The sequence below is a fragment of the Elephas maximus genome, chromosome 19, assembly GCF_024166365.1.
Source record: "Elephas maximus indicus isolate mEleMax1 chromosome 19, mEleMax1 primary haplotype, whole genome shotgun sequence".
Lineage (NCBI taxonomy): Eukaryota > Metazoa > Chordata > Mammalia > Proboscidea > Elephantidae > Elephas > Elephas maximus.
The window spans coordinates 381,282-400,527 of record NC_064837.1 but is presented as its reverse complement, the minus strand read 5'-3'; the positions used below and the strand labels follow the sequence as shown (position 1 = coordinate 400,527).

Here is a 19,246-nt window from a genome sequence, read left to right as displayed (position 1 = left end):
AGAGAAAGTCGAAGAGGAAATCATGAAATCAATACCATTTACAATAGCCCCAAGAAGATTAAATACTTAGGAACATATCTAACCAGAGACATAAAAGACCTATACAAAGAAAACTATGAGACACTACTGCAAGAAACCAAAAGAGACCTACATAAGTGAAAAAACATACCTTGTTCTTCAATGGGAAGACTCAAGATTGTGAAAATGTTTATTCTACTCCAAGCAATCTATAGATAAATGCAAGCCTGATCCAAACTCCAATGGCATTTTTTAATGAGATGGAGAAACAAATCACCAAGTTCATATGGAAAGGGAATAGGCCCTAAATAAGTAAAACAGTACTGAAAAATTAGAACAAAGTGGGAGGCCTCACACTACCTGATTTTAGTACATATTATAACACCAGGGTAGTCAAAACAGCCTGGTACTGGCACAACAGGAGGTACATAGACCAATGGAACAGAATTGAGAATTCAGACATAAATTCATCCATGTATGAGCAGCTTGTATTTAACAAAGGCCCAAAGTCCATTAAATGGAGAAAAGACAGTCTCTTTAACAAATGGTGCTGGAATAACTGGATATCCATCTGCAAAAAAATGAAACAAGACCCATACCTCTCACACCATGCAGAAAAACTAACTGAAAATGGATCAAAGACCTAAATATAAAATCTAAAATGATAAAGATCATGGAAGAAAAAATAGGAAGAACTCTAGTAGCCCTCAAACATAGCATAAACAGTATACAAAACATTGCCAACAATGCACAAACACTGGAAGGTAAAGTCGATAACTGGGAGCTTCTAAAAATGGAACACTCATCCAAAGGCCACACCAAAAGAGTAAAAAGACTACCTAGACTGGGAAAAAATATTTGGCTACAACAAATCTGATCAGTGACTAAATCTTTAAAATCTACAAGATACTGCCAACAACAAAAAGACAAATAAACCAATTAAAAAATGGGCAAAGGGTATGAACAGAAACTTCACCAAATAAGACGTTCAGGCGGCTAACAGCTACTTTAGGAAATGCTCATGATCAATAGCCTTTAGAGAAATGCAAATCAAAACTACAATGAGATACCATCTTACCACTACGAAGCTGGCTCTAATCTAAAAAACACAAAATAATAAATGTTGGAGAGGTTGTGGAGAGATTGGAACACTTATACACTGCTGGTGGGAAAGTAAAATGGTTCAACCACTTAGGAAATTGATTTGGCGTTTCCTTAAAAAGATAGGAGTACCATACCATCCAGCAATCCCACTCCTTGGAATATAGTGTAGAGAAATAAGAGCCCTACAAGAATAGATATATGCACACCCATGTTCACTGCAGCACTGTTACAATAGCAAAGGGATGGAAACAATCAAGGTGCCCATCAATGGATAAATGGATAAACAAATTATGGTATGTTCACACAATGGAATACGATGCAACAATAGAGAAAAACAATGAATCCATGAAACATCTCATAACATGTAGGAATCTGGGAGGCATTATGCTGATTGAAATTAGTCAGTCGCAGGACAAATATTCCATGAGACCACTATTATAAGAACTCAGGAAAAGGTTTGAACACAGAAGAAAACATTCTTTGATGATTACGAGAATGGGGAAGGAGGAAGAGGGATATTCACTAATTACAGAGTAGACAAGAATTATTTTAGGTGAAGGGAAGGACAACACACAATACAGGGGAAGTCAGCACAACTGGACTAATCCAAAAGCTAAGCAGTTTCCTGAATACAACGAAACACTTCGAGGGACAGAGTAGCAAGGGTGGGGTCTGGGGATCATGGTTCAGGGGACATCTAGGTCAACTGACATAACAAATTGTATTAAGAAAGTATTCCATATCCCACTTTGATGAGTGGTGTCTGGGGTCTTAAAAGTTAGCAAGCGGCCATATAAGATGCATCAATTGATCTCAATCCGCCTGGAGCAAAGGAGAATGAAGAACACCAAAGACTCGAGGAAATATGAGCCCAAGAGACAGAAAGTGCCACTTAAACCAGAGACTCTAACAGCCTGAGACTGGAAGAACTAGACGGTGCCCGGTTACCACCAATGACTGCACTGAAAGGGAACACAACAGAGAATCTCTGATGGAGCAGGAGAAGAGTGGAATGTAGACCTCAAATTCTAGTAAAAAGACCAGGCTAAATGGTCTGACTGAACACTGGAAGGACTCCAGAGGTCATGGCCCTTGGAGTCTCTGTTAGCCCAAAACTAAAACCATTCCGAAGCCACTTCTGCAGACAAAGATTAGACTGGACTATAAGACATAAAATGGAACTGGTGAGGATTGTGCTTCTTAGCTCAAGTAGACACATTGTGACTGTGTGGGTAGAGCCTGTCTGGAGGCGAGATGAGAAGGCAGAGGGGGACAGGAACTGGATGAATGGACACAGGAAATACACAGGGGAGAAAGGAGAGTGCTGTCACATTGTAGGGAGAGCAACTAGGATCACATTAACCATGTCTGTGTAAGTTTTTGTATGAGAAACTTACTCGAATTGTAAACTTTCACTTAAAGCACAATAAAAAGAATACTTAATATTAAAAAAAAAAGAATTGTTATCAATACACATTTGCTAAATATTTACTTCTGAAAAGGTTCCATATACTATAATTTCCCTATTACCCTCACTCTGTTTATGATTTTTAAAATAAGCTTGAAAATTTCAATTTAGAACAATTTTATATCTTGCTATTATTTCTCTTAAAGTAAATTTATTGCCAATCATAGATTTTATAACAAAATATTAATTCTTTTTCCCTTGCAAATAATTCATTTGATTGGACTATATATATACATTTTTTCTCAATGAGTCCATGTTTCAATTTCTTGTTTATAATTTCTTTTCTTATCCACTCCAAGCCTGTAAATACAATTTACAGAATGTAGTAGCAAGTTTTGATATAAGACCCTGGATTCACTTTGGAAACCCTGGTAGCATAGTGGTTAAGAGCTCAGCTGCAAACCAAAAGGTTAGCAGTTCAAATCCACCAGGTGCTCCTTGGAAACCCTATGGAGCAGTTCTACTCCCTCGTATAGGGTTGGTAGGAGTCAGAACCCACTCGATGGCAACGGATTTTAGGGAACTTACTTTTTGCTACACAGTCAGAGAAAATATAGCCACCAATTTACATATTATTTAGGTCAACAATTAGGTTATCAAACACTTATCATTTATTAGTCACTGTGCAGGTCATGGTGCCACGAATAGTGATGTTTATGGTCTCCAGATACCAAAAGAAAAATGAGTAGTGATAGTGAACATTTAGAAATTTATTTCATCTAAAAAAATGTAAATGCACTTTTTTTCTGATTTTTGTTGCTCTACCCACTATCATCTGATGCCTATAGCCACGTTTTCTTAGCATTAGAAATATTTGTTTGTTTTTCTGTGAAAGTAATTTACAAGTGAGAGCAACTTTCGTGAGGAAAGGGGTCATGTGCATCCTCTGAGGGAGGCTGAGGAATATACTCAGCATTGCATAATCCAGTATGTTGGCTGATGCCTTATTGTTTTCCTTGGCAATTTTATTGCATACTGACAGAAACAAAACGAATTAAGAGAACAATTTATTGTGATACACTCGGTGACTATTTTTGAAAGCTGGAAGGATATATTTACTTTTTACCTTTCAAATATTTTTGATATGAAAATAAAATAGACTGGCAGAAATCTTAATGAAAGTATAATTTCTGAGATTATTTCCTTGTCTTTGGGACTCCTAATTAATTCTATAAAATATGAGAAGAACAAAAGAATTTATTTTGTATTCTCCTATGTAATTTCCATCTATCCTATATCAGTATTTTTGAAGATCGGGATACTTCAGAGTCTATGTCTTATTTCGTTAGAAAAAATTTTAAAAACTACCAAATTGTTTTAACATTGGTCTTTACCACTTACACAAATCTAATTCCCCTTCAACGTTGAAATTTTACCATCTGTGTACTTAGCTACATTCCCAAATTTCTAATTGGAATAACAAGATTTTGTTAATTTTAGATGAGTGGAATCACAAACATGAATTTTTGTCTAAAATGTGGACAATTAGTTATAATATTCTAGTTTATGCTGTAGTATAACACCAGTGATTTAAAAAAATCTCTATCACAAATTCACAGTAGTGGATTTCTGGATCACGCTGCATGTTATCTTGGGATTTGTCCTCCCTCAGGGACACAGGCTGATGATGCTTCCCTCATTGTGAAGCAACAGCAATTTATGGAAGATGTAAAACCCAAAACCCAGTGCCGTTGAGTCGATTCCGACTCATAGCGACCCTATAGGACAGAGTAGAACTGCCCCATAGAGTTTCCGAGACGTAAAGAACATGGAATTTCACTCACTGGCTCTTAATTCTTGCCATGGGTTACACTTGTCACTTGCACTAATGTTTCACAGTCCACACCTAGCTTCAAAGAAAAGGGAAGTGCAATCTAAACTTGAGCCAGGAAGGATGAAGATCAGATGACTAACCCACATTCCTAATCAAGTAGTTCACCCTTCTGGGTCCCAACTCCTCTCCAAAGGAGACAACCAAATGTCCCATTCAGTCATGGAGTAAGGTCAAAGCCCAGGATCTCTTGGTGATAAGCAGTCACCAATAAGGTCCGTCTTTTATCTGATAACCTGTGAATTATCTAAATTTCCCAATTATCCAAATATCCAGCATGTCTTTGTTGGACAGGGACAGGATAACAGAAATAAACACGTGTATTAGGAAAGAAAGAATGAGATATCCACAGGAATCATGGGCCCCCAGAAATTCTGAAATTCCATTAGGCAGACCTTTAAAGGCCTACTATATTTCGGATGAGGAATAGTCACTGATAAGGCCACTTTTCTGCCTCCTTGGAGTAGTTTTCTCATTCATTTTTTTATAGCATTGCCCCTGGGTCTTCTCTCTGAGATATGCTTTTTAAAAGATTCGTATTACCTTATCTGCCGTGATGAAAAACCCAACAAAAAACCCGCTGCCACTGAGTCGATTCTGACTCATAGTCACCCTATAGGACAGAGTAGAACTGCCCCATAAAGTTTCCAAGGAGCGCCTGGTAGACTCGAACTGCCAAGCTTTTGGTTAGCAGCCATAGCACTTAACCACTACGCCACCAGGGTTTCCTATCTACCATGATAATTGTGGAATATACTCTAATGGTTGCTTAAGAGTTTTTTCAACTAACTTTCTGCCCATGGTGATTGGAGTCTGTGACAAAGAGACTACCATTTGACAAATATTTACTGCCTTCTGCTGATCACGTGAAGAGCACACTTCTTCACTCCATCACGCATTAACCTAGTTATATGATAAAGTTTGCTCAATAGCATGTGGCTGAAAGTGTCTGTATACCACTTCCAAGCCTAGAGTTTCAGTGATATTATATTTTCATATTTCTCTATTATTTCTTCCATCATCATGAGAAGAAAATGTCTCCAGTAGGTTGTCTCTTTCAAAAACTTATTTAAGTTTTCTAAGCCTAATTTCCTCATCTAAAAATCAGTTATCAGGAGAGAGATCACTAGCTATTTCAAAAGAGAGAACAGAATTCAGATAAGTACTTCAATAGGAGATGAAGGAATCAAGGAACCAAACAAGGGAAGCTGAATCAACCTAGAGACTCCCATTAGTATGTTGCTTCCAACACCCAGAAAACTGTCAAACAGCAGGACAAGATGGCTTCCAGGACCCCATGGGTGGGGCCCTCATGCAGAACCCAGAACCAAGGTGAGGACCAGCAGACAATATTTGAAACCATGAAGAGAGTGGCTATCTTATTGAAAGTGAAATCATGGCGAGCCACGGTTATTTCCAGGAACTATAGCTGAAGTGGGGAAAGAAAGAAGGAGAAATTTGCTGACTTCTGTCCTATAGCCTTTCTAATCTTCTGACAGTCTTACATTGTGATTTCCTACAAGAAATATGCTGGCAAGGATCTTGGGAAATGTAGTTCTCCTTGGTATAGAGTCGAATAAAGTCAGTGAAAGTATCTGAAAACCAAGGAGCATTACAAAACATGCTGGCTAGTATGAAAAAATAAAAACAAATCATGTTGAGTCAATTACAACTCATAGCAACCCTATAGGGCAAAGTAGAACTGCCTTGTAGGGTTTTCAAGGAGCAGTGGTGGATTTGAACTGCCAACCTTTTGATAAGTGTCAGCTTTTAACCACTGCACCACCAGGACTCCAAACTAATAATCCAAAAAATAGAGCCTGTCTTATGCGGTCTGTGTGAGCATCTTCGTATCTAGAGTTTTTTTTTCTTAAAATCTGCTTTGTTTAATATTTTATAGCTAAACCACCTTTCCTTTTAATTAATATTTGTCTTATGTATCTTTTTGACCTTTTAAATTTCATATATTCTTTGTCTTTATATTTAAATATGCCTCCTTAAAATTTCACTCAAGTAAAATTTTGCTGAAGATAATTAAAAAATGGCTGCAGCAATACAGCAGCAGGAAACTGCCAGAAATTCAAACTGATTCAGAAAAGGATGTGGAAACTAATGGGCCGCAACTACCACAGCCTCCACCAGACTGAGTCCAGCACAACTAGATGGTGCCCAGCTACCACCACCGACTGTTCTGACAAGGATCACAATAGAGGGTCCAGGACAGAACTGGAGAAAAATGCAGAACAAAACTATAACTTACAAAAAAAGACCATACTTACTGGTCTGATACAGACTGGAGAAATCTCTAGAGTATGGCCCCTAAGCGTCCTTTTAAATCAGTACTGAAGTCACTCCCGAGGTTCACCCTTCAGCCAAAGTTTAGACAGACCCATAAAACAAATCAAGACTAAATGGGCACACCAACGCTGGGGCAAGGATGAGAAGGTTGGAGGGAACAGGAAAGCTGATAATGGGGAACCCAAGGTTGACAAGGGTAGAATGTTGACATGGTGTAGAGTTGGCAACCAATGTCACAAAACAATATGTGCATTTATTACTTAATGAGATATTAATTTGCTCTGCAAATCTTCATCTAAAGCACAATTAAAAAAAGAGAGAGAAAATCAAAATATCCACCTGATAGCATTTGGGAATTACTATTATTTCCGTCATTGCTATCACATAATAACAAAGACCTGTGCATTGTTAATTATAATTACAACGTTTATTGTGCACTGTCAGGAACGGTACCAAGTACTTTTCATACATTGTTCATTCCATGCCTGTATTAACCCCATGAAGTAGGTGCTATTATCACATCCAGAGTCCTGTGGATAGTAATGGGTAGGAATGTAAACCTAGGTTGAAACTCTTAACCACTGTTACATTAACTTCAGTTCTACTTCTGGCCACGGTGGTCCAGTTTTTGTATATTAGTTGATTATATGTATTGAGGAAGACTGAGACTATAAACCCAGAGAGATAAATTTGAATATGTAAGCATATAGCCAATGGAAGGATTTCAAAGGATAATTGAATCAGGATATTATAATGAAGAAAGATCTGGATCATTAGGATGGCAGACCAAAGAGTAAGAAACACTAACTCTTCAGATGAACTATGTGAGCACTACCCAACTGACACAATGGTAAGTTCCATCACTTGTCTTGTCAAAGAAGATATGACATACTGAAGCCATATACAGCTGTATTTCTGTATGACTTGATTCTGATCCATTGGGCAGACAACCATGTATAATGACTCTGCTCTACGAGAAATATGTGCTCTGTGTACTAGGCTTTGGGTACAAAGATATATGTTCCCTTTCTTTTCTTTTTTTTTTTAAAGAAGTTGTGGTTAAATAAATATCAAAATTAAAAAATCCTGATTTAAAAGAAAATGACATGGAAGGAGGGATATAATTGCTGATGTCCGGTGGATCTTGGCTAAAAGCTGAGAATACCAGAAAGATGTTTATTGTTGTTGTTATTAGGTGCAGTGGAGTCGCTTCCGACTCATAGCCATCCTATGTACCACAGAAAGAAACACTGTCCGGTCCCGTGCCATACTTACAATCATTGTTATGCTTGAGCCCGTTGTTGCAGACACTGTGTCAATCCAACTCATTGAGGGTCTTCCTCTTTTAAGCTGACCCTGTACTTTACCAGGCATGATGTCCTTCTCCAGGGACTGATCTCTTCTGACAACACGGCCAAAGTATGTAAGATGCAGTATCACCATCCTGGCTTCTAAGGAGCATTCTGGTTGTACTACTTCCAAGACAGATTTGTTTATTCTTTTGGTATATTAAATATTCTTTGCTAACACCACAACTCAAAGGCATCAGTTTTCCTTATTCATTGTCCATCTTTCACATGCATATGAGGCAATTGAAAATACCACTAATGCTTGGAACCTGAAATATACGAAGTATGAATCTAGGAAAATTGGAAATCTTCAAAAATGAAACGGAACACATAAGCATCGATATCCTAGGCATTAGTGAGCTGAAATGGACTGGTATTGGCCGTTTTGAATTGGACAACACATAGCCTACTACGCCAGAAATGACAACTTGAAGAGGAATGGTGTTACATTTATTGTCAAAAAGAACAATTCAAGGTCTATCCTGAAGTACAGTGCTGACAGTGATAGAATAATATCCATAGGCCTATAAGGAAGACCAGTTAATAAGACTATCATTCAAATTTAGGCTGTAACCACTAAGAACAAAGTTGAAGAAATTGAAGATTTTTTTCAGTTTCCGTAGTCTGAAATTGACTGAATGTGCAATCAGGATGCATTGATAATTACTGGTGATTGGAATGTGAAAGTTGGAAACGAAGAAGAACAATTGGTAGTTGGAAAATATGGCCTTGGTGATAGAAACAATGCCGGAGACTGAATGATAGAGTTTTGTGAGACCAATGACTTCTTCATTGCAAATACTTTTTTTCACCAACATAAACGGCGACTATGCACATGAACCTCGCCAGATGGAATACACGGTAATCAAAACGACTACATCTACGGAAAAAGACGAAGGAAAAGCTCAATATCATCAGTCAGACAAGGCCAGGGGCTGACTGTGGAACAGGAAGATTTTTATCTGTGTTAATTATTGACTATTCAAAGGCGTTTGACTGAGTAGATCATAACAAATTTTGGATAACATTGCAAAGAGTGGGAATTCCAGGACACTTAATTTTGCTCATGCGGATTCTCTACATAGACCAAGAGGCAGTAATTGGAACACAACAATGGGGCACTGCTTAGTTTGAAATCAGAAAAGATGTGTGTCAGGATTGTATCCTTTCACCATACTTATTCAATCTGTATGCCAAGCAAATGATCTGAGATGGACCATATGAAGAAGGTAGCATCAGGATTAGAGAAAAACTCGTTAACAACCTGCAATATGCAGAACACACAGCCTTGCCTGTTGAAAGTGTAGAGGACTTGAAGCACTAAAGACTACAGCCTTCAGTATGAATTACACCTCAAAATAAAGAAAACAAAAATCCTCGCAACTGGACCGGTAACCAACATCGTGATAAGCGGAGAAAATACTGACGTTGTCAAGGATTTAATTTTACTTTGATCTACAATTAACTCCAATGGAAGCAGCAGTCAAAAAATCAAAGGATGTATTGCATTTGGCAAATTGGCTGCAAAAGCCCTCTTTAAAGTGTTAAAAAGCAAAAATGTCACTTTGAGGACTAAGGTGCACCTGACCCAAGCCATTGTATTTTCAGTTGCCTCTTATGCATGTGAAAGATGGACAATGAGTAAGGAAGACCAAAGAAGAATCGATGCCTTAGAATCACGGTGTTGGTGGAAAATATTGAATATAAAATGGACTGTCAAAAGAATGATCAAATTTGTCTTTGAAGAAGTACAGCAAGAATGCTCCTTAGAAGCGAGGATGGCAATATTTCGTCCCATGTAATTTGGACATATTATAAGGAGGAACCAGTCCCTGGAGAAGGACATCATGCTTGGTGAAGTAGAGGGTCAGCAAAAATGATGGATTAACACAGTGGCCCCAATAATGGGCTCAAACAGAGAAATGATAGGTTGGGGTGAAATGGGGCAGTGTTTCATTATGATGCACATAGGGTCGCTCTGAGTAGGAACCGACATGAAGGAACCTAACAACAACAATTTAAAATACTAAAAGGTTTTCTCCAGTCTAGATTCTTTGCTTGGAACATTTAGTCTATTTACGTTTGCTGAAAAACTTACGTTTTTCAGCTAATTAGTGTTTTTATTTTAAATTAAAAAAAAACTTTATAATATTCAATGTAGTGATTTTTAGTTACTTATCTTCTCCGTGTCCCGCCTTCATCTCATTCTTGTCTTCTTTGGATTGATTATTTTTGCATTTCACAATTTCTTCGTATCATTTAAGACAATATGCACTTCACTTCTTTATGTTTAGTGATAATCTAGGACAATGTACCATACACTTAATTAATCAAAAACTAATTTTATTACAACTTCATCTACTCAAACAATAAAAGGTATTATATATTTTAACTCATATCTTCACAGCTATTGCTGTCTAACAAACCACCACGAAACTTAGCGGTTTAAAACAATAAGTTATTATCTCCCCAGGATTCTGGGTTGAGTGGGTTGGTTCTCTGCTGGAATGTCTATTTTGAAGTTGCAAGCAGATACTGGCTGGAGTTATCTGAAAGCCTATTGGGCTGGATGTCCAAGAATACTTCTTCACTCCCATGTCTAGTGCCACAATGCTGCTCCATGGGACCTCTCTCTCCAGCAGACAATTATGGGCTTTTTACGTGACCTACAAGTTCTTGACTGAGTTCTCAGCCACTCTACTTGGTGCCATTCACTGAGAAAGAATTTTCTGCAGATTTCCTGGACCTACTTGAGGAGCTGGGAGGTTAATTTCTAGCTAACTCAGACAGAATTGTGTTGTCTCTTACATTCCCTGGTTTATTCAGAGTTCTTCTGAATCCTCACCTTTAGGGGCCTTGTAGCTTATCTCCTGTTGTCCATGAAACACAGAGCCATGAAAGTTGATACAGCATTGTTTTTTTATTTCCTTTGACTAATATTCTGGTAAAGAAGCTACTTCTTCTGCCTTATTTTTCTAATTACTGTTTTTATTTGTGTATGTGTGTGTCTGTGGTATATATATGCAGTTCTTTAATGCATGAAAGAAAAACTTAGATCCACATACCTATAATCTCTTTCCAAGTCTGTCTGTCTATTCAACTAGCTCTGTGTGTTGGTTATGATACCTCATCTGCCATGTTTCCAGGCACTGAAGTCTCTGTCATGTTATTTTCACATTACTAACTTAAATTTAATCTTGATTTTATATATATATATATTTAATTTTAGGAATGCTGTTTTTATAGACAGAATAGCTGTATATCAGAGAAGCTAACTTACCCAAGGTACATGTTCTTAGTTGACTGATCCCAGATGGCAACGCCTGGCCTTCTCACAGAAAAATCTAAGTGGTTTTTCCTCAACCACATTGTTTTTGATTTTTCACTTCTAGAACATCTTAAAACTTTAATCAAAGCCAAAGTGGTAAGACTTCTCTGTAATATAAAATAATTCTAAACAGATAATAATATTATTTTCAGAACAATGGTTCCAGATTATACGAAGTAGGGAAAGAGAATTATAACCCCTTTTATTCAAATGTAGTTGATATCTTTATTATGGGTTTTAGGTAACACATATATTCACCTAAGCACTATTCCAGTGTGTGTGTGTGTGTGTGTGTATCCACAAAGCACAGCAGTTTAAAACAACAATTGTTTATTTTGCAAATGAATTTGCAATTTCAGCAGGTTTCATCAGGGACAGCTCATCTCTACTCCATGCATCATCAGTGGAAGTGGCTCACCTGGGAGCTGAAAGATACACTTGCATGATGCGCCACCAATGACTGAATAAAATGGCTTTGAATTTGGCTGGGCTCTCAGCTGGGGATGTGCACTAGAAGTCTTGGTTTCTCTCTTTGTCACAGCATGGGGATTATATAATTGCACTAACAATTACTCTTAAGACACTTCTTAAAATAGGGAATGGGGCAGCATACAGTCACTTGCAATTCTGAAATTCTGGTAGAAATTGTTGCCAGCTCCTTAATTAAGATTCAGTGTGATTCTCTGGGTATTATTCTACATGATTTTTGCCTCTGCTTTCTGAGTCACTCTTGCTCTACCATAAGAAAACTGAGTAGTCACCTCAATCAGCTTACTCAGACCAAACTAGTGATATTTCTGTCAGAAAAACATGCTTGCAAACATTGTGAGTTTTCCATGAATCTTACTGGAGTTTACTCCATTAGACAAAACCCACAACTACCAACCTTGAGCTTCCTACGACTCTGCTGCACTACAGTGCCCTAAAACATTTTAGTAGTCCTATTTATTTTTAATTAAAGAGAATCTACAAGACTCTCAAGATTTATAGAAGGTCTTTTGTCTCTTTGGATGTTTATTTAAGGCACTGTGTCTTAAATCATCCTGAAGCCTTAATAAATGATTTTAGAGTCACAACTTGTGTTGGATCTTTGGCCTGAGGCCCTTTCTTAATTTGAGACTTCTTCGCTGAAAGTTTTATTTTTGAATCCACTGTGTACTGACTCCTTTGTACACAACATATTTTTTTCTTCAGCTCATCTCTCTGCTCTTACGTATTAACATAGGTCATGAAAAGCCAATTAGCATTTTTATATTCTGTCTGGAAGATTCTTTAACAAATCTTCCCACAGCAACATTTTGCAAATATTTTTTGATATCTTCCTACGTATTTTATGTTTGATGGTCACATTGGGTCCTTATTTCATGTGAATTTATTTTATCTTTATTATGTGATTTAGGACCTACGTTTTGTTTTCAAAAGGTATTATCCCCATCAAAATTAATGATTTCCATTATTTATCAAAAAATACAAATTATACACGTATCATATGCTATTTATAAACTCACTCATACTTATTGTCAGAGCCCTAATTTCAGAGTAAAAACACCACTGCAAGTTATGACAGGAGGACAAATATAATTTTTAATTAATTTACCATATATAAAAAATAATCATATAGGAACAATGCAGCCAGATTGGCAAAGTAAGAGCAAAATAACTTGATACAACACAAAAGAATAATTTAAATGGGATGAACAAAATAACAAAACAATATTTTAGAAACGTAACCTGTAACCAGTTTGGTTGCTGCCATTTTGGCAAATTATGCTCAGCATTGATATCACATAAAATGTTTTTCCAGCCACCTCCTCAAGGCCCCCTTGACTTCTTTGTTTCTCACACTGTATATAAGGGGGTTCAAGACAGGTGTGAAGATGGTACAAAAAGCTGAGACCACCTTATCATGGTCCTCTGAACTGTTAGATTTGGGCCTCATGTAGATGAACATGATGGTGCCATAGAAGAGTCCCACAACCACCAGGTGAGAGGAGCAGGTCTTAAAGGCTTTTTTCTGCGCTCCAGCTGACTGCATGCAGAGCACTGCAGCCAGGATAAGGCTGTATGAGGCCAAAATGAGAGACAAAGGGATCAAGAGCATCAGAATGCAGCAGACATACATGAAAAACTCAAAAATTGTGGTGTCAGCACAGGCAAGGCGTACCAGTGATGGTGCTTCACAAAAAAAGTGATTGATTTCCCGTGAGTGACAGTAAGGGACGCTCAAGGTGGCACCAGCCTGCATCAGCCCATCGATCCCTCCCAGGAGCGAGGAACCTGATGTCATGAGTAAACAGAGCTTCTGACTCATGAGAATGGGGTAGCGCAGTGGGTGACATATGGCCACATAGCGGTCATAGGACATGGCCGTTAAGAGGAAGAATTCACTCCCTCCCAGAGTGAGAAGAAGGAAGATCTGGACTCCACAGCCAGTGGGAGAGATAGACCTAGTGTCCATCAGGTAGTCGGCTGTCATTTTGGGAACGATGGTGGAGACCAGCATCATGTCCATGAAAGAAAGCTGGCTAAGCAGGAAGTACATGGACATGTGGAGTTGAGGGTCCACATGAATGAGAATTATCATAAGGGTGTTGCCCATCAGTGAGGTGATGAAGATCATAAGCACCATGGCAAACAGGAATAGATGGATCTGTGTGTGGTTAAAGAGCCCTAGAAGAATGAAGTTTATTCCTGTGGTGCCGTTGGCATTGACCATGGCTCTACTGGTGCCTGAAAGATGTAAGAATGATGCAGAAATGAGATTTGTTTAAAAGGAAGCTTGTACATATCTTTATGAAAACTTGATCAAATGACTTGGGAAATCTCAGACTTGGAGGACTAATTACTACTTTAATCTTTCACTTACAAACAAGATTTTTGCCATAGCATACTACTATCCATCTCTGCTGTTACTATACATTATTTTTTATTCACACAAAATTAGATAACATACATATACAGTGGTACAAATTATACCTCTATTGTTTTTTAATAATTTGTCAGTATGCCACACATAATTTACTCATGACGTTACGAAATATTACTTATGCAATCCGAGTTCTTTACACTTTTGGTATTTCTATATTGAAGGAAATTCAGATTTATGCACTTTAGTAGGTATTGAGGTGATATGCCTATAGTTATTACTTTTGCATGTGTTTTAGATATTTGCTTAATGTATTCTCACATGATTTTCTTCAATATCAAGACAAATTAAAATTTCAAAAGTTTCAAAAAAATTACAACCAATAAAACTAAGTTTGATGGGGAAAAAACAAAAGCAAAAATTCTCTATTCCACACTTACATGCAGCCTGTGCTCTAAATACACTAGGATTTCAGCCACCACAGATACTACTGTACCCATCACCATATCATTTATATTATCATGACTTGCATTCCGGATCATGGTGCCTACATTTCGTTAAGTTTAGAACCCCCTCAACATTTAAACTTTTATGTATTATGTTCTTAAACAATGCTGCTGGTTTTAATTTATATATCCATTCTAAGGGAGCCCTGGTGGCACAGTGGTTAAGCTTTCGGCAGCTAACCAAAAGGTTGACAGTTCAAACTCACCACCCACTCCTTGGAAACTCAATGGGGCAGGTCTACTCTGTCCTATAGGGTCAGAATTGACAGCACAGGTGTTTTGGTTTTATCCATTCAAAAAAAGTTAATAATTTCATAAATGAACATAATTCATATTGCATGCAATTTTCATGTAAATTTGGACATCAATAATCTTATGCTTTTAAAAGTAGAAGACAAAAACTAATCCATTAATTATGACTTATCCAAATGATATTCTCATATAATGAACCTGAGGTCCAACATCTCCCACAGGTAAAATATACAGGTACTCATTCACTTTCAGAACAGCTCCTCTTTTCACTAGAATCTATAACTTCCATTTCTTTTACGTCTAAGTATTTTTGGTGGTAGGAATGGATGCACATGTAAATGGATTCACCTATTATACTTAGGTAAGTGGTGTCTTTTGCTCACCAATTCAAATTGTCAAAGAGAGCTGTGAATTCAGGATTACCAACAGTATTATGTTTGGACTTCATTCATAATCTGTGGTGTAGTAAATCCTTTTTTAGTTCTTCTGTAACTTATTTGGAAAACTTTGCAAATTTTGTGAATGGTCTATGATCTTCAGACCTTTAATACATATTAAAATTTTTTGATTCTTAGTATATACCAACAATGACTTTCATATCATTAAAATATGTAGACGTTCCATTTTTCAAAATTGATATAAATATGCTATAATAGTGAACATATCATTCTTTTATGCTTTGTTCCCTCAAATATATATATTTTGAGTGAAATATATATATATTCAGTTTAATATATTGTTAACTACTGCCAAATTTTATTACATCATATATATGCAATTTATATATATAAATATACATGTATATATATGCAATGTTTATTTAAGAATACTTAGCTTCTTTCCAATCTTTTGTTAGTGTAACCCATATCCTTGTGCATGTGGCGATATTTTCTCAAGTAAATATTTTACTAGAATATTTTGGGTTTAAGATAATTGCATCTCCACCTTTTACACTCCAGTCAACTGTCAATTTGTGTGATAATTCCTCCACATATTTTACTGTTAGATGCGATAATTAACAGCAATCAAATAAGTGTGAAAATAAATTTAAATTGCATGTCATTTAAGTTACATGGCAGAAACTCTTTTAATCTATTCATCGACCTCTTGGATTTCTTCTGCAAATTCTCTGTGAATATCTCTTATTCATGGTTTCTAGATTGTTTGGCTTTTTCTTAATAATTTAAAGAGTTTCCCATGTATTTTGTAATTTATGTATTTAATTATATATATAATCTATATATCTTTATAACTTGTTATTTATATGCATTGTGAATATCTTCTGCAGTTGATTTTATATATTTGACATTTTTGTTATTTTGGACTGAAGTTTTGTATTTTACATTACATATATTTGGGATACTTATATGATATTAATAATTTAATATTAACGTTCTGCATTTCATTAATAGGCTACCATTTTAAACAATTTCAATGTTATTTGGATCAAACAACTTGTTATTGGTATATAAGTTGTTTGAATCTATGATCATTGTTGATTTAATATTGCATTGTACTGTCTTTGCATGCATGAATATTAAACATATTAAACTCACAAAATGTATTGCTATAGTTCATCTTTTAATGTGTAGTCTCTGATTTTTTTTAAAAACAAAATAGGGATAATCAGTGTCCTTAAAGGCCACTAAAACATAGGTGTAAAGTAGTCTGTGTCTGTAGATTTTTTTTTTTTAAATAATGTATTCACTTTCCTATTAGTTTCAGGTAAGCTGTGTTTTCCTATTACTTTTTAAATTCATATGACTTTCTATTTTTAAGGAAACATTTTCCTTTCCTAATTTATTTTCTTTGTTAGCGTTTCTTACTGCATTGGGTGGATGGACAGGTCTGTGTCTCTGGCTGCCGCTGAACTGGAGGTCATGACATGCAAAGTTCATTCACTTAAGCCGGCCCTGGGTCAGGGCACACTGGGTATAGACATACGAGTTACGAGTTGCTTAAATAACACGAAGACTAGGAGTCAGAACTCTAAAGACCTGTCCATATTTTGTTCACAAATAGGTGTGATATTTGGGGAAGGTCACTTACTTTCCAATGAGCCACTCTACTTGTTTCTAGACTGGGAGAATTCGCAGACTTTGGTAGACAGCTGTACTGGAGCACTGGTTTCATTTGTTTCCAGCGGGGCTCATTCTCTGCTTCGGCGATTTGATAACCACCTGCTAAGGCCCTGAGCTTATGGGCAGCTTTCCAATGTTTCTCAGATGCCAAGATTCAATGAATATGATTTTGGAAGTCTTCTGTAGATTTAAATTTAAGATGAAATTATTTTAAACTAAGAGTATTTGAAATATTATCATATCAGGCATTTTATTTGCTGGACAGTTCATATAATGTGAAATAAACGTGTATTTCACATTTAGTCGGCATGAATTACGAAGTTCAGAAAAGTTACATGACTGATCTAATAGTAAACATTTAAACTGGTAGCTGCATTCATCTGAAGATTGTCTGAACATAAAAGTACATATTTAATGGCCAGGTTTCTTGAGTTTGAATACCTATGCCACTGTTTAGTAGTTGGATAAATTTGAGCAATATGCTTAAATCTCAGTTTCATTATGTGCAAAATGAGATGACATAATAGTATCTACTATAGGATTATTTGATAATTACAAAATAAAATGCATATAAGTACACTGGAGAATGCATGCACAAGAAGACAGCTCTATAAAGTTATTGATTATTATCATTATTATATTATTATTGGTCATCTATAGATGTTTCCTACCAAAATATTTTGAAAGTAAAATTAGTATTTTCCCATAACTCACATGTACTGTAATGTTACTTATTTCATATCAAAGAACAAAAATATCATTACGTATCAGTCTTCATTTTTCAGCATAAGTGACATGTTTTCTCTGTTCCTTTAGATTTTTCTGTCTGTCCTCTGTCTACCGTCTATGAATTTATTTTGAACATAAACACTCATGACCATGGTAAATTTAATTATTCCAAGGCTATTAGGTTATTTGATTATTAATTTTGCAATGTGTTCTCATGCCTTTAATATTCAATGTGTTATAAGAATTGTAACAGATATCATGAAACTTGTCACAAATTCAATAATGTCTCAAAATTCAATCAAAAAATTTTAAAATAGCAGGTAAAAAGAGAAAATATTATCTGTATTTCACATCAAAAAGGCAGTTGTTCCCAAGTGAATTCAATTCTTTGTAATTCCACACTACCAAAGTAGAAGAGAGATATGCAGGTCAGATAAACTTCTAGTTGTCTATAATATCTCTGTACAATTTAAAATAGGATAAAAATTGTTCCCATTTATTTTCTAGTTGTATAAAGTGGGTAATTGCAGAGAGCTCAGAGTACTTTTAGATCCATTGTCACATTTTTCTGTCTACCTCAATGTGGTGTTCCCAGAATTAGCAAAGCTTCCCCTTTCTCAAAGGTACACTCTGTGTTACATACCCACCTGTCCAATATTCTGGCCTGGCACTAGTATGTTCATTTCTTCAATTCAATCCAAAACAATTCCAAGCCAAAATGACTCTTACTTCACATCTGCATGATATAGATGGAGTAACTCAGACATAACAAGGATTTTTATAACTGTAGCAAACAATGTCTTAAGTACTATGTTAACCCTGGATGTGCATTGCCTCATGCAATGTCACAACAATTAAATGAGGTAAACTGTTACTGTTTCAGATTTGCAGATGAAGGAATGGAGGGTTAGATTAGTTTATTTTTCCCTGGTCTCAAAAGTAGGAAGCATGGGTCCAAAATCCTAGTCATGAAAGTAAACTCCCCACAGTTATTTTGGGCTTGCCAGCCAGTTTTTTGTTCCAATTATTATCTTAATAGTGACAAAACTTTTTGAATAAAGCAAACAACATAAATAAAGAATGGGCTCTCAAACACATCGCTGTTGTTAGATGCCATTAAGTCACCTAACACACGGCTACACCGGGCAAAATGCTGCCCAGTCCTGCGCCATTCCCATAATCGGGTGTTGATCGGACTATTGCCATCCATTGGGTTCACTTTGGCTGACTTTTCAGAAGTAGATCGCTCGCCTTTTCTTCCTAGTGCATCTCAGTCTGGGAAATCTGCCGGAGCTCACTGGAGCAACTGTGAGTTCTGTGAAGTTAGGCAGCTCTCTTATAAACTGTGCGTCTCAGGTTAGTGTATTTAAAATGGGTAACTGTCTTACTTTGTAAAAATGAAAAAAGATAGTGCAT

The 19,246-nt window shown here is 36.4% G+C and overlaps 1 protein-coding gene across 1 annotated transcript; it reads right to left on the bottom strand.

Annotated features, from left to right (window-relative positions):
* Positions 1-13,135: 13,135 nt before the first annotated feature.
* On the bottom strand, positions 13,136-14,112 carry LOC126062579 (olfactory receptor 2T33-like). The gene has a single exon (XM_049860266.1). The coding sequence runs from the start codon at positions 14,110-14,112 to the stop codon at positions 13,180-13,182; it is 933 nt and encodes a 310-aa protein (XP_049716223.1). The 3' UTR covers positions 13,136-13,179.
* Between the last annotated feature and the right edge of the window lie 5,134 nt (positions 14,113-19,246).